Below are 23,361 nucleotides of genomic sequence, written 5' to 3'. Positions count from 1 at the left end.
CCTGTTATGTTCATTGTATAAAAGATAACCATTTCATATGCTGAGGTATACAGAGTTGTATCATCAATACGACATGTTAAGTACGATGAGCATAAAACAATACAAACGTTCATAAATATTTCAATATAAAACAAGTGTTTGACCCCTTCATGTGTAGTCGACTATCATAGTAGTTAGATTTTGACCTATTGATTATTTGGTAGAGCTCAGCCTAAGTTCAGCATTGTGATATGTGACGTACTGCAACTGTTTTCTTCTACACATGCTTTCACACTGTCACATTCATTCATATCATAAAATTACAACTATATTTATCTTTCTTATGTTTGTATGGCACTTAAGCGTTTACAAGCATTTATCTTGCTTCACGTTAGAATGTGTTGACGAATCGTTCCCTGGAAGAAAAAATTTAATACAAACTTGGAACTAAACTTCATAGATAAGTGCATAGTAGCTCAAAGGCTACTAATACCTTTCTCATATATTCAGCTATGTATTCATGCAATTCAGTGTGCAGTCATGCTATCACAAAACTTATTTAATTTCATGTGTACGTCTCTACTTACCTTATAAATCTGAAAGATAAAGAGTATTATAGGCATGACGCGACCTCTTATTCTCTTTACCTCTTGTACTACACTCACTTGTTTACCTTTCAGCAAGAATATATATATCATGTATAATTAGTGCATGCACTTTCAATACTTAAAAAATGGTTCAAATGGTTCAAATGGCTCTGAGCACTATGGGACTTAACATCTATGGTCAGCAGTCCCCTAGAACTTAGAACTACTTAAACCTAACTAACCTAAGGACATCACACACATCCACGCCCGAGGCAGGATTCGAACCTGCGACCGTAGCAGTCGCGCGGCTCCGGACTGAGCGCCTAGAACCGCTAGACCACTGCGGCCGGCATTTCTTTCAATACTTAAATTCGTAAATATTGTACATATATAGATACAATGTATATAGTAGCATAGCTTAAATAACTATCTCGCAGTTTAGCGTGCCTCTCCTGTGTATTGTAGAGGACAAGCGGTTATTTTTAGGAAATATGGTGCGAAATTGTGATTTAGTGTCTTTCAGTGCACGATGCGGCAGCCTCACCGCAGACGGCGAATGAAGGCTGACCGGCGCGTTATGCAGGTGACACAGTTTTGCAACAGCCAAAAGCAGCATTAGCAGAATTACGCAGACGCGGGCCGCGCGCGGCGCGGTTGCGTTAGCCAATTCATCGAGAATATTCTAATAAACGCGGCGCCACATAACCGGTGGATTCAGCAGCGGTCTGCACTATTTAAGGGCATCAGAGGTGGCCGTCAGCATTGGTTCGACCGATTGGGCGTTCGGTCGCTGTAAGGTCGTCATCATCAGTGACGCTGTCCCCGAGGACCAGCTGTTGGAGGGTGGAGCCCGCTGCTGCACCGGCGTCTCCCCGCATCGTCACGAGCTGCAGCGTCTGCAAGAGGCGAGCTAGGCCGGGCCTTGTGCTGCTAACCTCCTACCGCCTGTACAACTGCTGACCAAGCACGGCCTCGTGTTCCCCGTGCTGCATGCTTCAGCACGTCTCCACCATGACACGAGTGGTGGGGCTGAGCTACCGGAAAAAATATTGGAAGAACCAACAATAAAGAGGAAGATTGCTAAAAACTGCACCTTCTTCTACCCAGCCACGCTCTACAACCCCGGCCATGTCACCCGCTCCGGTCATCCTATTGCAGTATATAACCCCTTAGCTTGTCTTTGTATGTGTGTACTGTGTAGACAGTTGTAGTTGTAGTATAGACTCTCTGTTAATTTTGTATGTCCCTGTTTATGCAATAGGCTTTACAAGTGCTAGTGCAGGCTGTAGCTCAACAGATTTGATTATTTTGGGCGCTCCAACACTCCCAGGTTTGTTGACTAGATTGCTCCCAAATGGCCATGTGCTGCATCACTTTGATACCACTTACGACTCGGCGATTTGTGTATTGCATTGTGTGCTATGGTGTGTTTCACATGTTCATTAATTTGTTTACAACCGGCCTATGAACAAGGTGAGGTGTGATATTTAGAGTATCGTTATCTCTAAACACATAGAATTAAAATTCTTCCTTGTTACAACCACTCATCTTATCATTTACACATTTTACATACAAGAAAAAATACAACCAAAAATTTTCCTTATCAGCTAACAAAATAAATTCGGGAATGTGACTTTCCAGCATCCTAAATCTAATATTATTATACATACGTACAACTCAGAGGGTATACAGCCCTTCTTCAGCATATAAACACTCTTAAATTGTTGTGTGGGTAAAGGTCTTTGTCTTTACCCATGTTCACGTGTGCCAATCTGTATGCCCCTGGGTAGGGGATTTTAGTAATTATGTATGGTTGATTGTACAGTAGTTGCCACTTATGGTTCAATTTTCCAATTTTTGTGTATTTGGGATGTGTTCTAAGTAATCCCTTTTGTCCTGTATAAAACTGTATTGTACGTTTCAGTTTTGTGTCATTAATTCCTTTCCTGCATTTAGCCCAGGTTTCAAGGTTGATTACTACTTCTTGTATTTTATCATCCAATGGTAATTCCGGTATTGGTATCTTGGTCAAAGGTTTTTTCCACTCGTCTACTTGTTTGCAATTGAACATCAGCTCATTTAGTGTAAATCTAGTTGATATATGGGGAAGGTTGTTAACAACTTGTAAGAAGGGAATGACATATTCAATCCACTTTATATGTTTACAAAGTATATACGTCCTTACTAACCTGTTGAAGGGACCGATGACCCCAGCAGTTTGGTCCCATAGCACCTCATCACAAATTTCCAAAACCTGTCGAATTCCTTAAATACCCTTTCTATGGGGGATGCTTCTGGGAAGAAATTGGATACTAAAATTTGTTTGAATTGGTTGGAATCTACAAACTCTTACAAATTTACATTCAACAAAATATGAGCCATTATCTGTTAACATGACTTCTGGTTTTCCTACTCTTGTAAAATAATCCTCTTTAATTAAATTTATAACTGAACTGGCTCTAACTTTCTGTACAGCATACAGTTTTATGTATTTGGTGAGAATATGATACAGATATAATATGCATTTCTCCCCCCCTTACCTCTGAGATAGGCTCCAGCCAGATCTAATGATATCTTTTCTTGAGCTTTCTTAAACCACAATGTGTTGTATTTTTATCTGTTTGGAGCTGTTAGAATGTTTTGCTTTCTGGTGGCTTACCACCTGTAGTACTCTTCGTCAAAGATTGGGGAAATAACGATATCTACCTGTTTTGTCTGTGCATTTTGTAGTGCCATAATGGTCCCAAGTATTGTGTGTGTATAAGATAAAATCATTTACATATTCCTCTAGCAAGCACAAGCGCCAGTGTTATAATTTGGGATGGTTCCTATGGTACAGAACACCTTTGTGAATAGTGTAAAACCTTTGTAACTTTTCGTCACTGTTTTGCATATGTTTCACTCCTACCTTACTCTAGCTTTTGTCTTCCTGCTGTAATTGCTCCCTGTGTTCACAGATGTGGACAGAATATAGTCTGAGTGTTTTGGCTTCCACCAACATAGCTGTTATTTCACCTTCCTGCTCCAAAAGATCGTTGAATTCCTCTAAGCATCAGCTATTATGTTTTGGTTCCCTTTTATGTACACTGTTTCAAAATCGAATTCTTGAAGATACATACACCACCTGGTTATCTGTAGGTGTAGTAATTTACGAGTTAACAAAAACGATAGGGACTGATGGTCACAGTATACTTTTGTGTGTTTACCCCAAAGGAAATATTCCAACTGTTTAAAGGACCAAATTACAGCCAAACCCTCCAACTCTGTAACTGAATATGAACCTTCAGCTTCAGATAAGTTGTGGCTGACGTAGCTAATTACTTTAGGGATGAGATTTCTCTCTTATTCTACTATTTGAGAAAGGTGTGGACCCAGACCTTGAGAAGACACACCCGTGCATAAGCAAAAATCCTTCTTCATGCCTGGTTGAGATAAAATATTAGCATTTAATAAAGCTTGCTTGATGTCCTCGAAATCGGTTTGACATTTCCTGTCCCATAACCACGGTCTGGTTTTCCACAGAAGATTGAGTAAAGGATCACTGTTCATAAGTTGGTTAGGGATGAATTTCCTGAAAAATGAGACTAGGCCTAAGTATGCTTTTAATTGTATCTTGTTTTGATGAACAGGGCAGTCCCTAACAGCAACAAATTTTTTAGGATCTGGCAGTATGCCTTATGAAGACATTATTTCTTCTAAAAATTTTATCTTTTATTGCCCGAAATTAGATTTCCTGACAGTTGCTGCTACCCCATATTTGCAAAAGTGGCTCAGTACTTGTTCAATTATTCTTAGGTGTTCTACCCAAGTGGGTGTAGCGGCTAAAAGGTCGTCCACGTATACTGTTACCTTACTCAAAAGTTCAGGCCCTAGCACAGTGTCCAGTGCAGAGATAAATACACCTGCACTTACGTTCAATCCAAACAGTAATTCTTGAAATTCGAAGCTCCTCCCCACATACGAAGTCGGTATAATTCAGACTTTCTTCATGTAGTTTTATTTGCCAATATGAAGACCAGATGTCGATTATAGTAAGAAATTTAGCATTATGGAATTTCATAACCTGTTTCTCTAAATTGTCTGTATGTGTTTGGACTGGTACAATAATCTTATTAATATTACGTGCTTTGAGGACCAAGCCCACCTTGCCGTCTGGCTTACTCATGGCCAAAATAGGACTACAATAAGGGGAAAATGATGGTTGTATTATGCCCCATTCAAGGACCTTATTAATCTCCTTTCTTGCTGCTTCGCTATTTGTCCATGATGTAGTGTATGTAGTAGAACAAAAAATTTTGTGAGTATATACTTCCATTTTGTACACAAAATCCTTAGTGATACCAGATTTTTTTTCAAATATATGTACAAGGATGTATTAGTTCCCTAAGTTCTGTTTCCTGTTCTTGTGACAAGCATGTTGATTCACTTACCTTTGTGTTTATTGTGTCGACATTTACTTCTTCTCCTGCCATCTGTTCGTTATTGTATGTGTTGACAAACAAAACTATGACATTTATCAACTGAACCTCAAAGTCGTGATTAACTTAAGTTTTACGTCTATTGGTACTTCCCCTGATTAGGTCTATTGCAAATAATTGGTTACTTATATTGAAATGAAATAGGCCCTTTCCTATATGAACTTGTACTTCATTTGTGCTAAATATATCTGTACCGATTAAACAATCAACTGTAACTTCTCTACTATCAAAAAATTGCATTGTACAGAAAACTGTCCTAATTGTACAGGAATTAAGGCTTGTATTTTGACATCTTTCGATTTCTGACCAGTGGCAGTTTGTACCTTGCAATTTTTCATTGGCAATATGGGTATACACCCACGTTTCTCCAGTTCTTGAAAGAATCCCTGTGACATCAAATTCGTCATAGCACCTGGTGTGGGTACACCAAGGTCAAATATTTTGGCCTTAATAGTAGCTTGTGCCACCTTACCCTCTGTCACGTTTTTCTGTGTATCCTCATTACATTGATATAGATCATCTTTCACATCACTACCTTGATCATATCTCATAAAGCAAGTGTCGATCAAGCTCTTGCCCCCACTTTCTTCCTAGATCACAGAATGTGGGCCTACCATGACTGGTTCAAGTTGTGGTGGCATTGGTCTCTGGGTTGGGTGTAACTTCTACTGTATGGACTGTTGGTGTTTGATCAAGCCAATTAGTATCCTATGAGGCTCTTGACTGAAATTCTCTTTATCTTTGCCCATTATTCAGCATATGTGCGTTACTTTACTGGCCGAATTCCGCTGTTTGTGTATTATTCGCCTGTCTGGTATTGTTTTGTGTTTGCCAAGTGATCAGCTGAGTATTGCTGGTAGCTTGTGTCTGTACATATTGTATGTCTCGCCATACGCTACTTGCCCGTTGTAGTGGTTTTCGTTAAATTTTTGCCCATTTCTTTTGTATCCTCCTTTAAATCTATGGCCTTCATTGCCATTATGATTACCATTACCATTTCCATAGGTCTGTGGCACTATCTGCATATTAACAGGCTTGAACAGTACTGGTCTCTCTTTGTATATCAAATCTATTGAGTCCAGTACAGATGGAAAATATTTGGTATCGTGTTCTGGAATTGTAATGAGTTTTTCCCTAACGTGGGCAGGCAGACTGCTCTTTAAAATTTTCTGCATGGGTTTGTCCAGTATCTGGTTTTATTCAAATATTTTTCAAAATAGCCCCTTAAGCTTCCATGTTTGCTACTGAATGGAGCTGGGTTGTATACTTCACGCCTGAGCCTTTCTTGTACGGCCTCAGATCAATATTTATCCAGAAAGGTTCTCTCATAGTAGTGTCAATCTTCCACCATGTCCGTAGCCCATAGCAGAACGTCACCCTGTGTGTATCCAACAACAAATCTAATTTCCTGGGCTTCAGTCCAGGTACGAGGTAAAACATTTCGAAACGCTCTGATAAAGAACATGGCGTTTGTTCTTTTTCCTTCCGAGGTCAGTGCCGGAATCTGTTGATGCCTAAGAAATCCTTCATCTGCAAGTAATGTTCACAAACAAGCTGCGCTGTCAGAAGACAGGTGTGTTTGGGTTTGCTTGTGGTGTAGTGCATGGCAATTATCCTTGATCGACAGAACGATTGCTGGCAAGTGTTTTATTCTGCAACCTTTGCTATTTTGCTTTGACAGGCAACCCCGTATTGTGGGTAACCAGTGAAAATATCTAACTTCTCTAAAAGCATGGGTTTGTTTTCTGTCAAATGTTGTTTTGGGATTGCGTCTACTGAATTTGAAAATATGCTTCACAAAGGTTTTGTAACTCACCTGCAAATTGCTCCTGTTTATCATCAACAGATGGTACCTTTCCCATTAACGTATTTATATCATGGGGCATGTCAGTAATTATTTCTTGTTTTAGTTGTTTACCTAGCTTTGTCAACTAACCAGATAGTTCATAAGATAATTCAGTGCGTGTAGTTTTGTTCACCTCACTAAACTGCTGACTAATACTATTTCTCAAATCGTTAAATGCCTAATTTTGCTGTGTAAGGTGTTGTCCTATATTTTCCTGATGTTTTGTGAACAGCTGTGTAAACTGTTGATTTGTATTTTCCTGGTGTTTTGTGAACTTCTGTGTAAACTGTTGTGTTTTCAGTTGCATGAGTTGTGTCAAATTGTGTGTGTCACTAGTATTTACATTGCGTTTACGAACTGTTTACTGTTCTTACGTTCGCGACGTCGTGAGCAAATTATAAATGGAATTTATTTTCGATGTCGCGCATTTCAGTTTTGCTATTGGAAAAATGTTTCCCATTGAGAACTGAGAAATTGTCTAAAAGTGACATCATGATTAGTTATATTACTAGTATTATCATTTTTTGATAATGGAAAGCCAGTGTTATTGTTTTGGTTTCCATCGGCCATTTCACGAGTTGGGGCGTTACCTTCAACTGTTGCCAAGCTTGTATTTCCGATATCTTGGCATATTGCATTTGTGATGAGTTTTCAATAATGACTATTTCCTATGACTCCAATATAAGTAGTTTTTAACAAAATTATGAACACAATTTTTCAATATCACTACTTTGCAATTAAAGTAGATTTAACTGCGTGTTCACTAATAAACCTGATTATTATCTGACACAGTCTTATAGAATTTGATGATTTATCTTGCACTTTAGTAATGACTTTATGCAAATTTTCTTCTTTTCTTTAGAAATGCACTTTCCATAAAGGATATCAATTGGAAGGATAAGAGATTATCTACTGACAGAGAGACAGCGTCAAGCGCGGCCATACAAGCACACAGCGTAGCAGCTTCCTACATTTACTGCAGAAATCAGCATTCCTGGCGCATTTTGTTTGTAGGCAGAATTTAATTTTAACTGGCTCCTCCAACTTTTTATGATTCCCAATCTCGTGGGCGTGAAATAAATACAACGAAAGTTTCATTAGTTTCTTGTAACAATAAAATGAATCTTTTACCTCAAAAGATTTTTCTTTTAAACGTTCGCCATTGACTACTGGCATATAGGTAAGCAGGTAAATAATGGAACCTGTTTAATAATTGCTGCTTGAACAGTTAAAATAATTTTCTGGAAAGAGTAATTGAAAGGAATTGGAAGGTACAAATATCCTGAGTAAACTTTAACTGGTGCTAATATTAACAGACCTTCAATGTCAATACATTTAAGATCAATATTCATCATTTAAGTTATGTACTTCTTCACAATAATTCCATTGTGCATAGTCCTGATTATAACAATACTGACGTAGGATTGCTCCACCACTGCTCACACAAATTCCTCTTGCCTGCTCCAAATCTCCAGATGCAGGATTCTCAGTGCCGGCAAAATGATGAAGAGACAGGTGTGGTCGATGTGAGTATACGTAAATAAAACTTTACATTTTTAAAAACATTTTCTGACACTTTTAATGTACGATTGAAATATACATTTTTAATCATTACTGGTATGATGGATCTCATCATATGTCTCCTCGCTACCACTTATAGTAAGAAGCAGAAACAGAAGTAAATATTGGAGATGGTTGACTTCATCTGAATCATGCACAGCCGTACATGAGTTTTAGAACTGTTGTAGCTAATCCGAATAGATCAATTGATAATTATGTAGCAAATTTATTTGATATTATAACCATAAAGGAAGGAAAACATATTTTATCTAGAATAGAACATCTTTCGATTTCTTTGTCAGTTTTTTAAATTTGAGTTCATCTCTTTCTGATAAAATAAGCTTGGAAGGACATACTCTTAATAATGGTAAAGTAAAAATTAAGAAAAGTGAAGTACTTTACCCACTGGCCAAGCTTTCTGGTCTGTTTAAAGGTTATAAGGAAATAATGTGGGAAGGTGATTTAACCATAATTTTTACAAGGTCTTCTAGTTATGGAGTGGCAATTCTTAGATGGCCAGATTACAATGAAGCTGGACTTGAAATAAAAGATACACTTCCACAAGACTAATTATGAAATATGATCCGAATTATGAGTTATAACAATGAGAAAATATTCTTAACAATCTAAAAACTCCAGTATTTATTATGAGCTACAAACTGTAGGAATTGCAGGATTGAGTGATAAGAAATATTTTGAACTTTATATTACAAATTACTGTAACTCAGTAGAATTTGATATTCCATATTTTGTGTATTTGATAAATTTCAGACAAATCATAAAAATAATCATTTATGTTACTCTCCATTGTTCGATCAGATTAAACTACAGGATATATACCTGAAAAATGGAAGATATGAATTTTCCTACAGGAGATGTGAAATATTAATCCAACCAATGATTTCATCAAAGCATATGATGCATTTCTCGATTTTAAACTAGTTACATTACTGAAAGGCGATGCAGATATTAGTTCATATACACTCCTGGAAATTGAAATAAGAACACCGTGAATTCATTGTCCCAGGAAGGGGAAACTTTATTGACACATTCCTGGGGTCAGATACATCACATGATCACACTGACAGAACCACAGGCACATAGACACAGGCAACAGAGCATGCACAATGTCGGCACTAGTACAGTGTATATCCACCTTTCGCAGCAATGCAGGCTGCTATTCTCCCATGGAGACGATCGTAGAGATGCTGGATGTAGTCCTGTGGAACGGCTTGCCATGCCATTTCCACCTGGCGCCTCAGTTGGACCAGCGTTCGTGCTGGACGTGCAGACCGCGTGAGACGACGCTTCTTCCAGTCCCAAACATGCTCAATGGGGGACAGATCCGGAGATCTTGCTGGCCAGGGTAGTTGACTTACACCTTCTAGAGCACGTTGGGTGGCACAGGATACATGCAGACGTGCATTGTCCTGTTGGAACAGCAAGTTCCCTTGCCGGTCTAGGAATGGTAGAACGATGGGTTCGATGACGGTTTGGATGTACCGTGCACTATTCAGTGTCCCCTCGACGATCACCAGTGGTGTACGGCCAGTGTAGGAGATTGCTCCCCACACCATGATGCCGGGTGTTGGCCCTGTGTGCCTCGGTCGTATGCAGTCCTGATTGTGGCGCTCACCTGCACGGCGCCAAACACGCATACGACCATCATTGGCACCAAGGCAGAAGCGACTCTCATCGCTGAAGACGACACGTCTCCATTCGTCCCTCCATTCACGCTTGTCGCGACACCACTGGAGGCGGGCTGCACGATGTTGGGGCGTGAGCGGAAGACGGCCTAACGGTGTGCGGGACCGTAGCCCAGCTTCATGGAGACGGTTGCGAATGGTCCTCGCCGATACCCCAGGAGCAACAGTGTCCCTAATTTGCTGGGAAGTGGCGGTGCGGTCCCCTACGGCACTGCGTAGGATCCTACGGTCTTGGCGTGCATCCGTGCGTCGCTGCGGTCCGGTCCCAGGACGACGGACACGTGCACCTTCCGCCGACCACTGGCGACAACATCGATGTACTGTGGAGACCTCACGCCCAACGTGTTGAGCAATTCGGCGGTACGTCCACCCGGCCTCCCGCATGCCCACTATACGCCCTCGCTCAAAGTCCGTCAACTGCACATACGGTTCACGTCCACGCTGTCGCGGCATGCTACCAGTGTTAAAGACTGCGATGGAGCTCCGTATGCCATGGCAAACTGGCTGACACTGACGGCGGCGGTGCACAAATGCTGCGCAGCTAGCGCCATTCGACGGCCAGCACCGCGATTCCTGGTGTGTCCGCTGTGCCGTGCGTGTGATCATTGCTTGTACAGCCCTCTCGCAGTGTCCGGAGCAAGTATGGTGGGTCTGACACACCGGTGTCAATGTGTTCTTTTTTCCATTTCCAGGAGTGTAGTTTTATAACATATTATACGATTTATGTCATCAGTATGACTTCCAGAAAAAATATTGTAACTTCACAGAAAACGACTATGTAACTTTGTGCAACTTTTAATGATGAAGTTACAAATGACACATTTGCGTGTATAGTTACGTATGGTAAAAAGAAATTAACTTACGACTCACAACACAGAATCCTTACTGAAAAATTTTAATTACATAAATGAATTTCATGATCTGGAATTCACTCTGTGCATTTTGTAAAAGTTTTGTTTTTTCCTATTTTATAATCTTTAAATGGACTATATCGAACAGTCTAAAGCAGTGTAGTCATTCTATGAATAAAAGAATATAGAAGAATTGCACAAAGATAAATATAAAAAAGATGGATATCATAATATATGTAAAGAATGTAGTAAAGAAGATCAACAAATTAAAGTTACATTCGAATTTAATTTTAACTAGCTCCTCCAACTTTTTATGAGTCCCAATCTCGTGGGCGTGAAACAAATGCAACAGAAGTTTCATTAGTTTCTTGTGACAATAAAATGAATCTTTTAACTCAAAAAAATGTTCTTTTAAACGTTCGCCATTGAATACTGGCATATAGGTGAACAGGTAAATAATGGAAACTGATTAATAATTGCTGCTTGAATAGTTAAAAAAATTATCTGGAAAGAATAATTGAAAGGAATTGGAAGATACAAATAGCCTGGGTGAACTTTACCTCCCACTAATATCAACAGACCTTCAATGTCAATACTTTTAAGATCAATATTCATCATTTAAGTTGTGTGCTTCTTCTCAATAATTCCATTGTGCGTAGTCCTGATTGACTTCATCTCTTTCTGATAAAATAAGCTTGGAAGGACATATTCTTGAAAATAGTAAAGTAAAAATTAAGAATAGTGAAGTACTTTATCCACTGACACTATATGTTTGTTTTACCAGTAAGGTACTCAATTTTGTAACCAAACTTCATACTACTTTACAAAACATTACTGAATGAAGGCACTAACGTGAGCACTATAGTATTTACATAAGTTTTAATAAGGGTCAAGAGTAGCTTTAAGTACTTAAAAGTCACAAATAAATTTCCATTTCTCCATAATATTTACACAGAAAGACTAAAACGAAAAATTGTTATCATTGTATTGAGTTAAAAATATCTTTGCAGTATTGACTGTTCTGCAGTAATATGAATCTCAGCAAGTTCAATATCTCAGTTATAATATTTTTAAATCTATTTTTTCACTTCAAAATGATGATGTATTATTATATTACAAATAAGTGATTACAACAAGTTGCTGAACTGTAGAATTATATTCCCCTCTCATTGTTTAAGCACATTTAGACACTTTAGGGAGTATTTATGGGGGGGGGCATCCAATAATTAAATTTCCCTATTTTGTAAAAAAAAACATAACACACACTGTATCATGGTGAAATAAGGTTGTACCAGGTTGGGACCTGAGCTTGTGACCAGCTGTTTACTGTTGGTGCGACTCTGTTATTTGTGTTAAAGTGCTTAAATACAAAATGATCTTTGAATTGGTAAACATGTGAGATCCACTTGTGGAAAGTTCTGGTGACTATGGAGGATGTAGGAAAACTCCCAGTTGAATCTTTCAAGCTCCATCTGTGTCATTCGAGCTGTATGGGGCTGAGCAGAGACATGAACGAAAATAAGTTTGCGAAACGAGAGTCTAGAACGTTTTATTTTGTTGACACCTCGCTCATACCTCACGATTTTACAGTACCTCTCTGTATTAATTGTGGTGTTGTGTGGCAGGTAGTGAATGAGCAAAACTCCCCAGGATCCCCAAAAGGGGTTCCTCTAACTTTCTCTCCAGAATTTGATATCTTTTCTGCCTTTTTTTTTTTTTTTTTTTTTTTTTTTTTTTTTTTTTTTTTTTTTTTGCTCTGTCGCTAGGTTTATTTCACACTGTGCCATGAGGCTTTGTTTCAGGAGTCTGATGATGGACCCAAATCTCATTCCCAGCGACAAGCCATTTGAAGAGCAGATTTACCTCTCTCTGATGCATTTCCACAAAGATTCTGGTCAAATCCATCTGTTGCTACTAGTGGACATCACTCAGCAAAGGTGCACAGACCTTGTGGATGTTATTTGCAAAGGCTCAGCGTCCAATTGCAGCCCCAGGAGGTAGCCGCATTACTGAGTGGTCAATTCCAATGCTACGATCGTCCTGCACAATATTGCGAATGGTGTCATCAAATTTCGTTGTAGTATGCCTCGCTGTGCATTGTTCGTAATCCATATCTTCGCGCACTGCCACAAACTCTACGCGCCGACGTCGAGCCGTTTGAATGCTCTTATAACCTTCCTCATAGACAGACGTTATCGCCCGATGGATATTTACAGTAGAAAGTTGTTTTTCTGTGAGAAAACGAATGTCAGAGCGCAGCTCACAAGCAGACACACTTTGTACTGGTAACTTCACGCTAACTGGCAGTGTACTGGCAAGATACTGTGGTATGCATCGTAAGCCGGTATGAGTGTTGTCTGTCGGTCACAGACAAGTGGAGCTCGCTAGCCCTCACATGTCATGTGCACAGCTTATAAAACAGGGAAGCTTACTTGTTGGACGACACTTTTATTTACTTATTTGCAAACTAACCCCATTATTTTCGCAAGACGCAAACTGTTCATAAACACAAACAAACTATTCCAGGTTTGTGCTGTCGAGCGACGCAGTGCAGAATGAGAGCAGATCCACCTATCGGCCGTCACTGGGGAAAGTGAATTCGCCTTTTAACTTTCGTATTAACAGTGTGCAAGTGGGTTGCTTCCAGATATATGTTGACTTACGCAAGTGGTCGTGGGGTAATGCATGTATAAGCAAGCTGTATCAGACCAGTCTTTGGACAGGAGATAACAATAAGATTATTATGGTGAAGATGGTTGCTTTTTAAATAGTCTGCTGTTCTTTGCCCATTATGTTAGTTTTGAAAAAGGAGAGTCTCCATAACGTAAATACATGGTACGGGTAGAACATCTAAACTTTTTAACAAGAGTTTCTAGGTTTGCACCCTTTATGATTGGAATGACCTTTTTGTTTGTATTCTGAGAACTCGCTTAGTTCCTGCCACATTACCCCAGAATATGACCCAATGCTTAAGGTTTGAAAGAAAGTAGGCAAAAGAGGTAATCTTGATTTTTTCACATGACATTCGAATTTTAAATAATGTTAAAGCCGATGCTATTTACATTTTCTGTCACAAATGGATGGAGGTAATAAGCACACTCAGTCAGATGGGGTCATACATCTAGACCTCAAATTGACATGGTAGGCAAATATTCAGCAGGTATTTAGCAAGCTATTAAAAGTGGTTAAATCTTTCATCCACAAATTACGAATCATTGTAGGTGAAAAACAGTCGCTAACATGCTACACTTTCTTTTGTTAAAATTTTTGTCTTTGAATTAGTCTCTGTCGAATCTACAACATACACGATCCGTATTCCTGTGGCAGTAGGAAGCATCCAGAGCTATCAAAGGAATATTGATTATGTGGCTGAATCATATAGGCCACTCTTCTCAGTGGTTTACAACATTAATTGTATCATCATTGTACACTAAAAAGTGTCTTGTTACAAAAACAAACAAAAGATGGGTGAGCTATCATAACAAAGACATGATGGTCACAGACATGACCCTACATATGGTAGTAATCAGATTTCGTTTTTAAATCTTAAAAGTTTTAACTTCGCTGGGATGATGATGTTAATAAACTGTCTTTACCAGGGATATATATGCATAGAAAAAGATGAAGATTTCGTGTCATACACCACGCACTAACAAAGAAGTTTTTATGAAATCTGAAGGTTGTTTACTTGCGTTAGTCAAATAATCATATAACATTAAAGTAATTTATTGGCATAGAGTAATAACTACATTTAATATATCTGTACAAATGTATTTAAGGTAATCCACAATGTGCCAATAATGTATAGGATGCTCTTGTATTAATTTCGTGAGAAAAGCTTCAGTACCGTAACTCATTTCTTAATGTTTTATGTACAATGATAATTAACTTGACCATGTACATTACAACAATGTTTATTTTTGAGACTACTTCTGCAACAGGGTCATATATATCTGTTGCGGAATATCATTCACACGCTTTCTTTTTGTCAAGCGAAATTTCATAAACACTACTGAAACGTTATTAGCACCACATTTTCCACTTTAAATGCTTACAGCCGCTATAATATACTCGCTAATTAGTGCATATGGATAACTGAGGGACGAAAATGTGGTAAAGTAGACGAATTTTATAGCTACAGCATTCGTGCACAGAGTTCCGCGTCAGCTGTTTTCTGTCATTGTAGCCGACACGTACAGCAGATAGTCAAGATACGCCAGTTTCCGGTGTGTAACGTCAACACAGCTAACGTTTTACTGGCGCGAGAATCGATACACTCTCACTGTGTTACGGAATATTACTACAGAGGTGAACCTCCTTGGTTATTACGTCTGCGTATTTCTTCTTTGGCGCAATGGAGCAGGTCTTTGGGAAATGCGTATAAATTTGACACTAGTGTTTAGTGAATGAAAACAGTGTATTGGTATTGATGTTTTGTTGAACGTGTATTGTAATGGAGGGTCAAGAAAAAGCAGTTGAAACGAAGGTTGCAGTCCAGATCATAGTAAATTGTGGTGATCTATTAACAGCTGATTGATATCTAAGAATAATTATTTCATTGTTGTAGGACACAGACACTTTACAGAGGAAACACCCCTTTGATAATCTTTCCAAAGAAGAACTGGTCAAGAAATGCAAACACTTTTTGATGCTGGCACAAAAAGCAAAGCAAGCAAAAGATGGCAAGTATAGTGTTAGCCTGAATAACAGAAATTCCTCAGCAGTGTTTGAAGGATTTAAAGATTATTTTATGTCAGAGCATTGTTACGTTTACTTCCTGTATTTGCATTAAGTTTTTCACATGAAGAACTACATCAAATCACAACAGTAATATCAGCCACAGAGTTTCGGTAGTATGGGTGAGTGTCACTCGGAAAATAAAAGTGTAAATGATGTCGAACTTAAATTATATTACTGACGTCCAGTTATTAATGCGTTAAGTACGTCTACCTTCTTTCAGAAATGTGGATGAGAGCGCAGACCTTCAGAGATGTTCACAGTTCGTGTGTATATTACCAGCAGAAAGCTTGTGTTCCAAGTCTGGTTAATATTTCCTGTAACTAAGTGAGTTTGAGCTTGCTCCTTATATATGACGTGTGTAGCAGTGGTAGCACTTTCAAACTTGCTGTTATTACTGCAAAATGGCAAAGCAGTTTTGTGCTTCAGTTTTGTTCAGGACTGTAGAAGCGACTTCAGAACACCTTTCAAAGAAATTTCTGAATCGTCGCCGTCTGATTAACGTGAGGTCATGGAAAGTGCGAGAGGAGGAGAAATACTGATACCGTTGTGAACGGGATCCATGTTGTAGGACATGTTGAAGTGTTAAATTACGCCAAGTTTTCAATGAGTGCTCGGGTAGGGTTTATTGGGTGCTGCAGATCTCAGTGTTATGATTGTTGGTACGACTCGTATCAAAATATAGGTCACAAGTGTAGTAGTTAAATGAGTTTCAGTTTTTGTGTTGAAATTGTTTTCACTCACTTTTTCACTTGAAGAATCACATCAGATCACAACAGTGAATTAGCCACAGTGTTTCTGAAGTATGGGTGAGTGTCACTCGAAGAAAAAAAAAATGTAAATGATGTCGAACATAAATTCTATTACTGACGTCCAGTTATTAGTGCATTACGTACGTCTACTTTCTTTCAGAAAAGTGGATGAGAGCACAGCCCTTCAGAGATGTTGTTCACAGTTTGTTTGTATATTACCAGTAGAAACCTTGTTTCTAAGTCAGTTAATATTCCATGTAACTAAGTGAGCTGGAGATTGCTCATTGTATATGAACTTTTGGTCAGTGTTGCTGTGTGGATATCATGGTGGCTATTATAATCATGTACTGTGTCCACACTTCTCCCGAGTTGTTATCTCCCAAGTAGATGTTAGAACATTTTTAGTTGTTTACCTGGTACGTGTTTGAAATATACTGGGATATAGAAGTTGCCATTGTAGAAGAGAGTGCTTTGTTCCATTGTGTATTTGGGATGAGCAGAATTCAAATCTCTGTTTTTCTGACCAGATTTAAAATTTCCATAGTCTGCAACAAGGATTAAGTTTATATGTTGGGATGGTTTCTATGAAAGATACATGGCATATTTTCTTTAACATTCTTGTGCTGTGCTCCATCTCTAATGACCTCATTGTCAATTCGACGTTTGATGTTCATTTAGTTAACTAGTGTGGTGAAATCTCCCCTCAGAATTTTGGTTAAGTTGGTTGTCGTGACATTTGTTGCTTTTGATTGGGCAAAGGCATTGAATTTGAAAATGAGATAAAGGTTGCGGGAACAGTAAGGCCAAAGGTATGTGTTTGCTCCATATATAGCACTTTTCATTTTAAATAACATAACCTGCAAGTCAAATTTGGAAAGGTGTAGGTGTTAAACATCCTAGATAAATCTCCAACCACTATTTGGATACATATATGCCGAACAAAAAGCGTAACAAATGCTTGGCAGCTTACCGATCAAATTAGAATCTTCTTTCATTGCCAGGCTTATTTAGGTACCTTACACCCACCTCTTATAAATATTTTGAACTAGGTACTTTCTATTCTAAAATTTTGAAGATGATGTTTATTGTTTTAAATGTTTTTCGTCTATCAGATTCTATTATTGTTTTGAATTCTTCCACTTAAACTTAATCCAAAAATGTAAGTCGAACTGAGGTGTTTATGGTGTCTTAACCCCCTCTCTTCCTCCTCCTCCTCCTCCTCAATAGTCGTGTGACTTTTTATTATGAATGTCACATTCAGTCTTGTCAGACTTTAGACCCTACTTACAAATTACTATCTCTGTGCCATTAAAAAATGTCAACAACAACAGAGTGTTGTAATTTTTTCATGTTGGTCATCAAGTACAACCCCATCCCACTGATAGTATACGTTATTCAACATGCTTTGATATTGCTAAGACAGTGCTACAAGAAATTATAAGGTTCTTGGCCTTTTAAAAAAGTATGTTGGTAATGAAAGTCTACAACAGTTAACGAAATTTTTTTTTTCTTGTTCTTTTTTGGGGTTGTCGTAAAATCTACTCTCTATTTGTGACCACTGCAAAGATGTATTGGCATTGTTAGGGTTATGCCTGGTGTCGTTAGGCCGGACTGACCTTATATGAGTGAAGTGTCTGTACATAAATTATTACATTGTCATTACATTGTCAGTTACTGCTTGAAGTCATGTCACACATATTAAAATGAAGATGGTTGTCAAAACACTGGTCCATGAGGGATACTAGGCTTTAACAAGTAAAAATTTGGTTGCACATCTACAGTAGTACCGTTTTTATTACTATACAGTGTTCTTGGTTTTCTAGTGACAATTTTCTTATTTAAGCTGCTTTACACCCATACTCCATAGTGAATTAAATATTTGTGTTAATTTGTTCTGGCAAACACAAGCAAAATCATTTATAAAGTCAGTAATCAAATTATAGGCTTGTCATCGCTAATTGAATACTTCCATCACTTGAGCTACAAAATTCTCTGTTTCTACTGGTAGGTGTAAACCTATCCTACATATGAAACAGATTTTTTTCTTTAAATTAAAAAAATTCTATCTTTTCTAACACTACACTTGCCACTGTTTCAAATAATACTGGTGGGATGGTTATTAGTCCCTGGTTGCCAGGATTGTTTTCGTCCCCACAAACTAACAGTTTATTTTGCAATATCAATCTTCCAGAGTATAATTTAATGTATTGGCTGTCAGAAAATTAGTGAATTATGAATTTTCCTTCAGATGCACTCATTATGTAGCAGCATCTTAAGTTACCAAAAATACCAATTATTGCCTCATAATGTAACTTTTCTGTAACATATACTACAAGCTGGGATCTTTTTTACCTCTTGTGTTTAAATCGATGTATAAGGCGCAAATTATTTGGAAATTTTTAAATTACATAATATATATTTTTACAGATATTTAAGTATTGTTTAAATACTGTTTTTTTTTTGTTTTTTTTTTTTTTGTTTTATGGCACTAAATAAAGTAAATCACATATTTGTGTGTGTGTGTGTGTGTTTTTTTTTAAAATAGTATGCTTAAACAACCAGAGATCTGAATTTTACATTGGCATAAATTATATCATCTCTGTAGTAAGTAAAATTTCAAGTAAACTGAATTGCAGTGTTTATATTTGCACATTAAAATAACCTTCAGTAGGTAAAAAAATGAAAGTCTGGTAAATTGACAGTCATTGTCGGCATCTACATTTTTCTTTATCACCCCTCAGAACACATTTGGTTTAACTAAAACTTTAATATTTTATTGCAGAAACAGAAAGGTCTTTATCACAATTGTTCTGAAATTCTTCCTCTGAATGATCAGCTGCTAGCAGAACTGTGATCACTGGCTACTGCAAAATCATTGCCTTCTTTGTCTATTTCTTGATCTGGAAAGGCCATTCAAAAAGTTTTGTACAGTTGTCTCAAATTTTTTAAATTTTTTGCAAGAGGAGAATGAAATTTTTTTGTGAACATACTTGGAACATTTAGCTATACATTGAGCCTACTCAGTGTGGCCTCCATCAGCTGTGACACACCTAGCCCAGCGTTCATTCCATGATGTAAATGCACTTCGGTAAAATTTTGGGGATTTACTTTCACACCATCGTTTGACACAGAAGGTCTTTCTTACTATCCAATATTTTACGGCGCAGGTGGGCCTTCAGACGACCAAAGAGGTAAAAATTAGACGAAGCCAAGTTCGGACTGTAGGGAGGATGAGCAACAGTTTTCCAACCCATTTTCCTGATTTTCTCCTGCATCATAAGGGCTATATGGGGTCTGGCATTGTCATGGTGTAGTCTGATGAGCTGACTCTGATGCTGCGGTCTGTGGGTCTTGATGGCACGTTACAGCTTGTCCGATGATAAACAGTGACAGCCCCGGTTAATTGTGCAGCCAGATTCCAAAAAGTCAATGAAAATGACACCACTCTGATCCCAGAAGAAAGAGGCCATCACCTTTCGGCTTGCTGTTCGTGAAAGTCTTGGTTTCTTCTTCCGAGGGGAACCTGGATGACACGTGGATTGGGTTTTGCTCTCAGGTTCGGACTGAAACAACCATTCCTGGGTAATGATGCTGTCAAAACACTGTTTCCACTCTTCAGTAAAGGTCTTCATGAGACCCTTGCACACATTCTTCCTTATTGTTTTCATTTCTCTTGTCAATAATTTAGGCATCCAACAAGCACAGATTTTTGTGTACCCTAGTGACTGTACCAGTGATACCACAGTACCCAATGACAAATGAGACATTTCAGCAAGCTGTCATGTAGTCACACATCTGTCATTTTGGATGATTTGATCAGTGGTCTCCTTATTCACATCACTCACTGCCGTCGATGGTCTATCGCATCACGGATTGTCGAGTAGAAAGAAATCACCTTTAAACCTCTGCAACCACCGCTGGATACTACTGCAATCACTGTGTCCTCCTCCCCATAAATGGGGAGCAACTTCCTGTGAGTCAATGTGGCAGAGTCATCGCCGGTCCTGAGGAGGAACTCCATCACTGGCCATTGTCGCAACCTGACATCTACTTCACGGTCCATTATGACTCACCTGTAAATAAAAGAAAACACTTTTATATGCCAACTTATAGCTAAATGTTCCCAAGTATGTTCACAAAAAATTTCATTCTCCTCATGTGTGTGTGTATATATATATATATATATATATATATATATTATTAAAAAATCACTGACACGTATTTCCAACCATCGACTAACAATTTCCTCAAACTTACTTAGGATAGCAAAAACTGACATGTTTTTGTGTACGCATTTTGTGCAACACTGAATAAAAAGGTATGCACTTTAAAAGTGTACTCTAGGAGACCCCCAAACACAAGTCGTTAATATGTGTCATCAACTAACAAGGGAGGCTATAATACGAGGGCAATCCACAAAGTACATTACGTTTTAGAATTAAAATAAAGTATTGGAAATTTTTTTTATTATATACAGATGAAAGCCACACTTAAATACTACTTTTCTACATAGTTGCCATTTAAATTAAGGCACTTATCGTAGCGATGGACGAGCTTGGAAATTCCTTCGTCGTCAAATTCGGCGGCCTGCGCCTTCAACCACGTGGTTACCTCTTCTTGAAGCTGTGCGTCGTCATCAAAACGCTGCATAGCCAACCAATTCTTCATTGCTGGGAATAAGTGGAAGTCGCTTGGTGCCAGGTTGGGACTGTACGGCGGATGAGGAAACAACTCCCACTTAAAAGGTTTGAGAACTTCACGAGTGGCATTTGCCTTGTGGGCCCGGGCGTTGTCGTGAATCGGCAAGATCTTTGAGCCTAACTTTCCCCTGCGCTTGTTTTGTATTGCTCTTCTGAGGTTGTGCAGAGTTTGGCAATACCTTTGAGAGTTTATTGTAGTACCTCTTTCCAGGAAATCCACAAAAATCACACCTTTTCTGTCCCCAAAGAAGAGGTAACCACGTGGTTGAAGGCGCAGGCCGCCAAATTTTACGATGAAGGAATTTCCAAGCTCATCCATCCCTACGATAAGTGCCTTAATTTAAATGGCAACTATGTAGAAAAGTAGTATTTAAGTGTGGCTTTCATCTGTATATAATAAAAAAAATTTCCAATACTTTATTTATTTTTAATTCCAAAACGTAATGTACTTTGTGGATAGCCCTTGTACAAATGACGGCAAAACATTTTATGGTTGGTGCTTTAAGGAGGGTGGGGGGAGTATAGAAGCATTCTGTTAGAGCTGACCTTTGAGAGCAAGTTGTAAAATTTTTGCACAGTCTGAGAGACCACATTTTGTGAGTTAGGGTTGAAAGTGACAACTCTGATTTTATAATTTAAATATCACTGAGAAGAGCCCATTTAAGTCTGTCAGAAATGTCTATTTCCATTTTGATGTTTATGTTACAGTACAAAAAGTTGGCTTACACTAATTAAGAGCATTATATTAAAATCTGGTTCGTCTGCCCTCAGGGACTCGGCATTAATTTTCTGGGTACGGGCTTGGCACCCTGGGTTCCTGAGCTGGGGACTGGTAAGTGCCACCAGTCCCCCGTCAACATAAACTCTGGGCATGCTTCAGCAACCATTGTATGTCGTGACAGTAAAACAATGTGTCACAGGGAACAGGGGTCTTAGTTTGACAGCCCAGATTGCAAAGTTGGTAAAGATCTCTATAAAAATCTGAAATTGTGCTGTGCACTGATGAGATGCATGGCTGCTGTGGTGGAACAGTCCTTAGTGGGCAACCTATAGGTAACCTGCACACACTTCTGTTGTACAAGGCTTAACTAGGCACAGGGGGCACTGTCTAGATGGACTTTTATTTCCCTAGCTGCTCAAGGGACCAAGATGGATCCTTCAAAGTTTTCTCCCCCCCCCCCCCCCCCCCCCTCCCAGTGGAATGGGCGAGCCACTGGTGGTATTTACTGAAACCTAATCAAATAAGAGGGCTCATATAGCCAGTCCTGCAGAATCAGGGATATTAAAAATTTGAAGTGGGTTTAGTAACAGAACGCATGCTGTTGGCCATAGTGAGTTTTTATTGGTTAAATGGAAAGAGGGAAGTCTTGAAACATACAAAAGGGTTTAGAGGGGAGTGCAGGTACTTTAAAATCAGTAAAGCGGTTAAGAAAAGGGACACTTAATGGAAACATCAAATTCCCAACACGTAACCAACCAGCAGAAGGCCAAAACCCTTGGGGAATATGTCTTGAGACTGAACTCCACATCACATTAAACTACAGTAAAGGTGTTGTGACCTGCAGAGACCTGGTGGTCATTCCTGAAGAAGACCTATAAGTTGAATGGGCCCAAGAAGGCACTGTAGATGTGCGGACTATTATGAAAAGGGTGGAAGGCAGTCAGATTAAATCCTGCTCGTTCATCCTCACTTTTAACAGCACAAAACTTCCAGAACATACTAAGGCAAGTTTTCTGTACTTAAGCGTGCAGCCTTGTGTTCCCACTCCAGTTCGCTGTTTTAAATGCCAGCGATTTGGGCACACCACACTTGGATGTAAGGGAGAATCCACTTGGGACAAATGTGGTAACTCTGCCCATAAAGGTGTCTGATGTTCATCTCCTCCAAAGTGTGTGAATTGCTCTGGGGCTCACCGTGTCTGGAGTAGGGTCTGCTGTGTCTTCCTTGAAGAGCAGAAGATACAGGAAATAAAAACCACATGACGGATCCCTTCTGATGAGGCCAAGAAGATGGTAATTTTAGATGCTGCTACATAGTGAGTTCTTCTGAAGGAAGATCAAAACACGATTTATAAGACCATGCGGCCCCCGAAGTTGGCTACTTCCTTTGCATCAGTTGTTAAACATCCTATGCAGAAAACTGATGTTATTACACAGACTGAGGT

General features: G+C 38.8%; 1 protein-coding gene across 1 annotated transcript in view; it reads left to right on the top strand.

Moving 5' to 3' along the window:
• Nucleotides 1-15,363: 15,363 nt before the first annotated feature.
• The window catches only part of LOC126161823 (nucleoprotein TPR-like), a 302,767-nt gene continuing 294,769 nt past the window's right edge, over nt 15,364-23,361 (top strand). Inside the window, exons 1-2 of the mRNA XM_049917927.1 lie at nt 15,364-15,493; nt 15,575-15,689. Coding sequence (XP_049773884.1) covers nt 15,461-15,493; nt 15,575-15,689 — 148 coding nt within the window. The 5' untranslated portion in view covers nt 15,364-15,460. The remainder of the gene's footprint in view (nt 15,494-15,574; nt 15,690-23,361) is intronic.

Source organism: Schistocerca cancellata, chromosome 2, assembly GCF_023864275.1.
Source record: "Schistocerca cancellata isolate TAMUIC-IGC-003103 chromosome 2, iqSchCanc2.1, whole genome shotgun sequence".
NCBI classification, from domain to species: Eukaryota; Metazoa; Arthropoda; class Insecta; order Orthoptera; family Acrididae; genus Schistocerca; species Schistocerca cancellata.
This window is presented reverse-complemented; position numbering and strand designations above follow the sequence as displayed.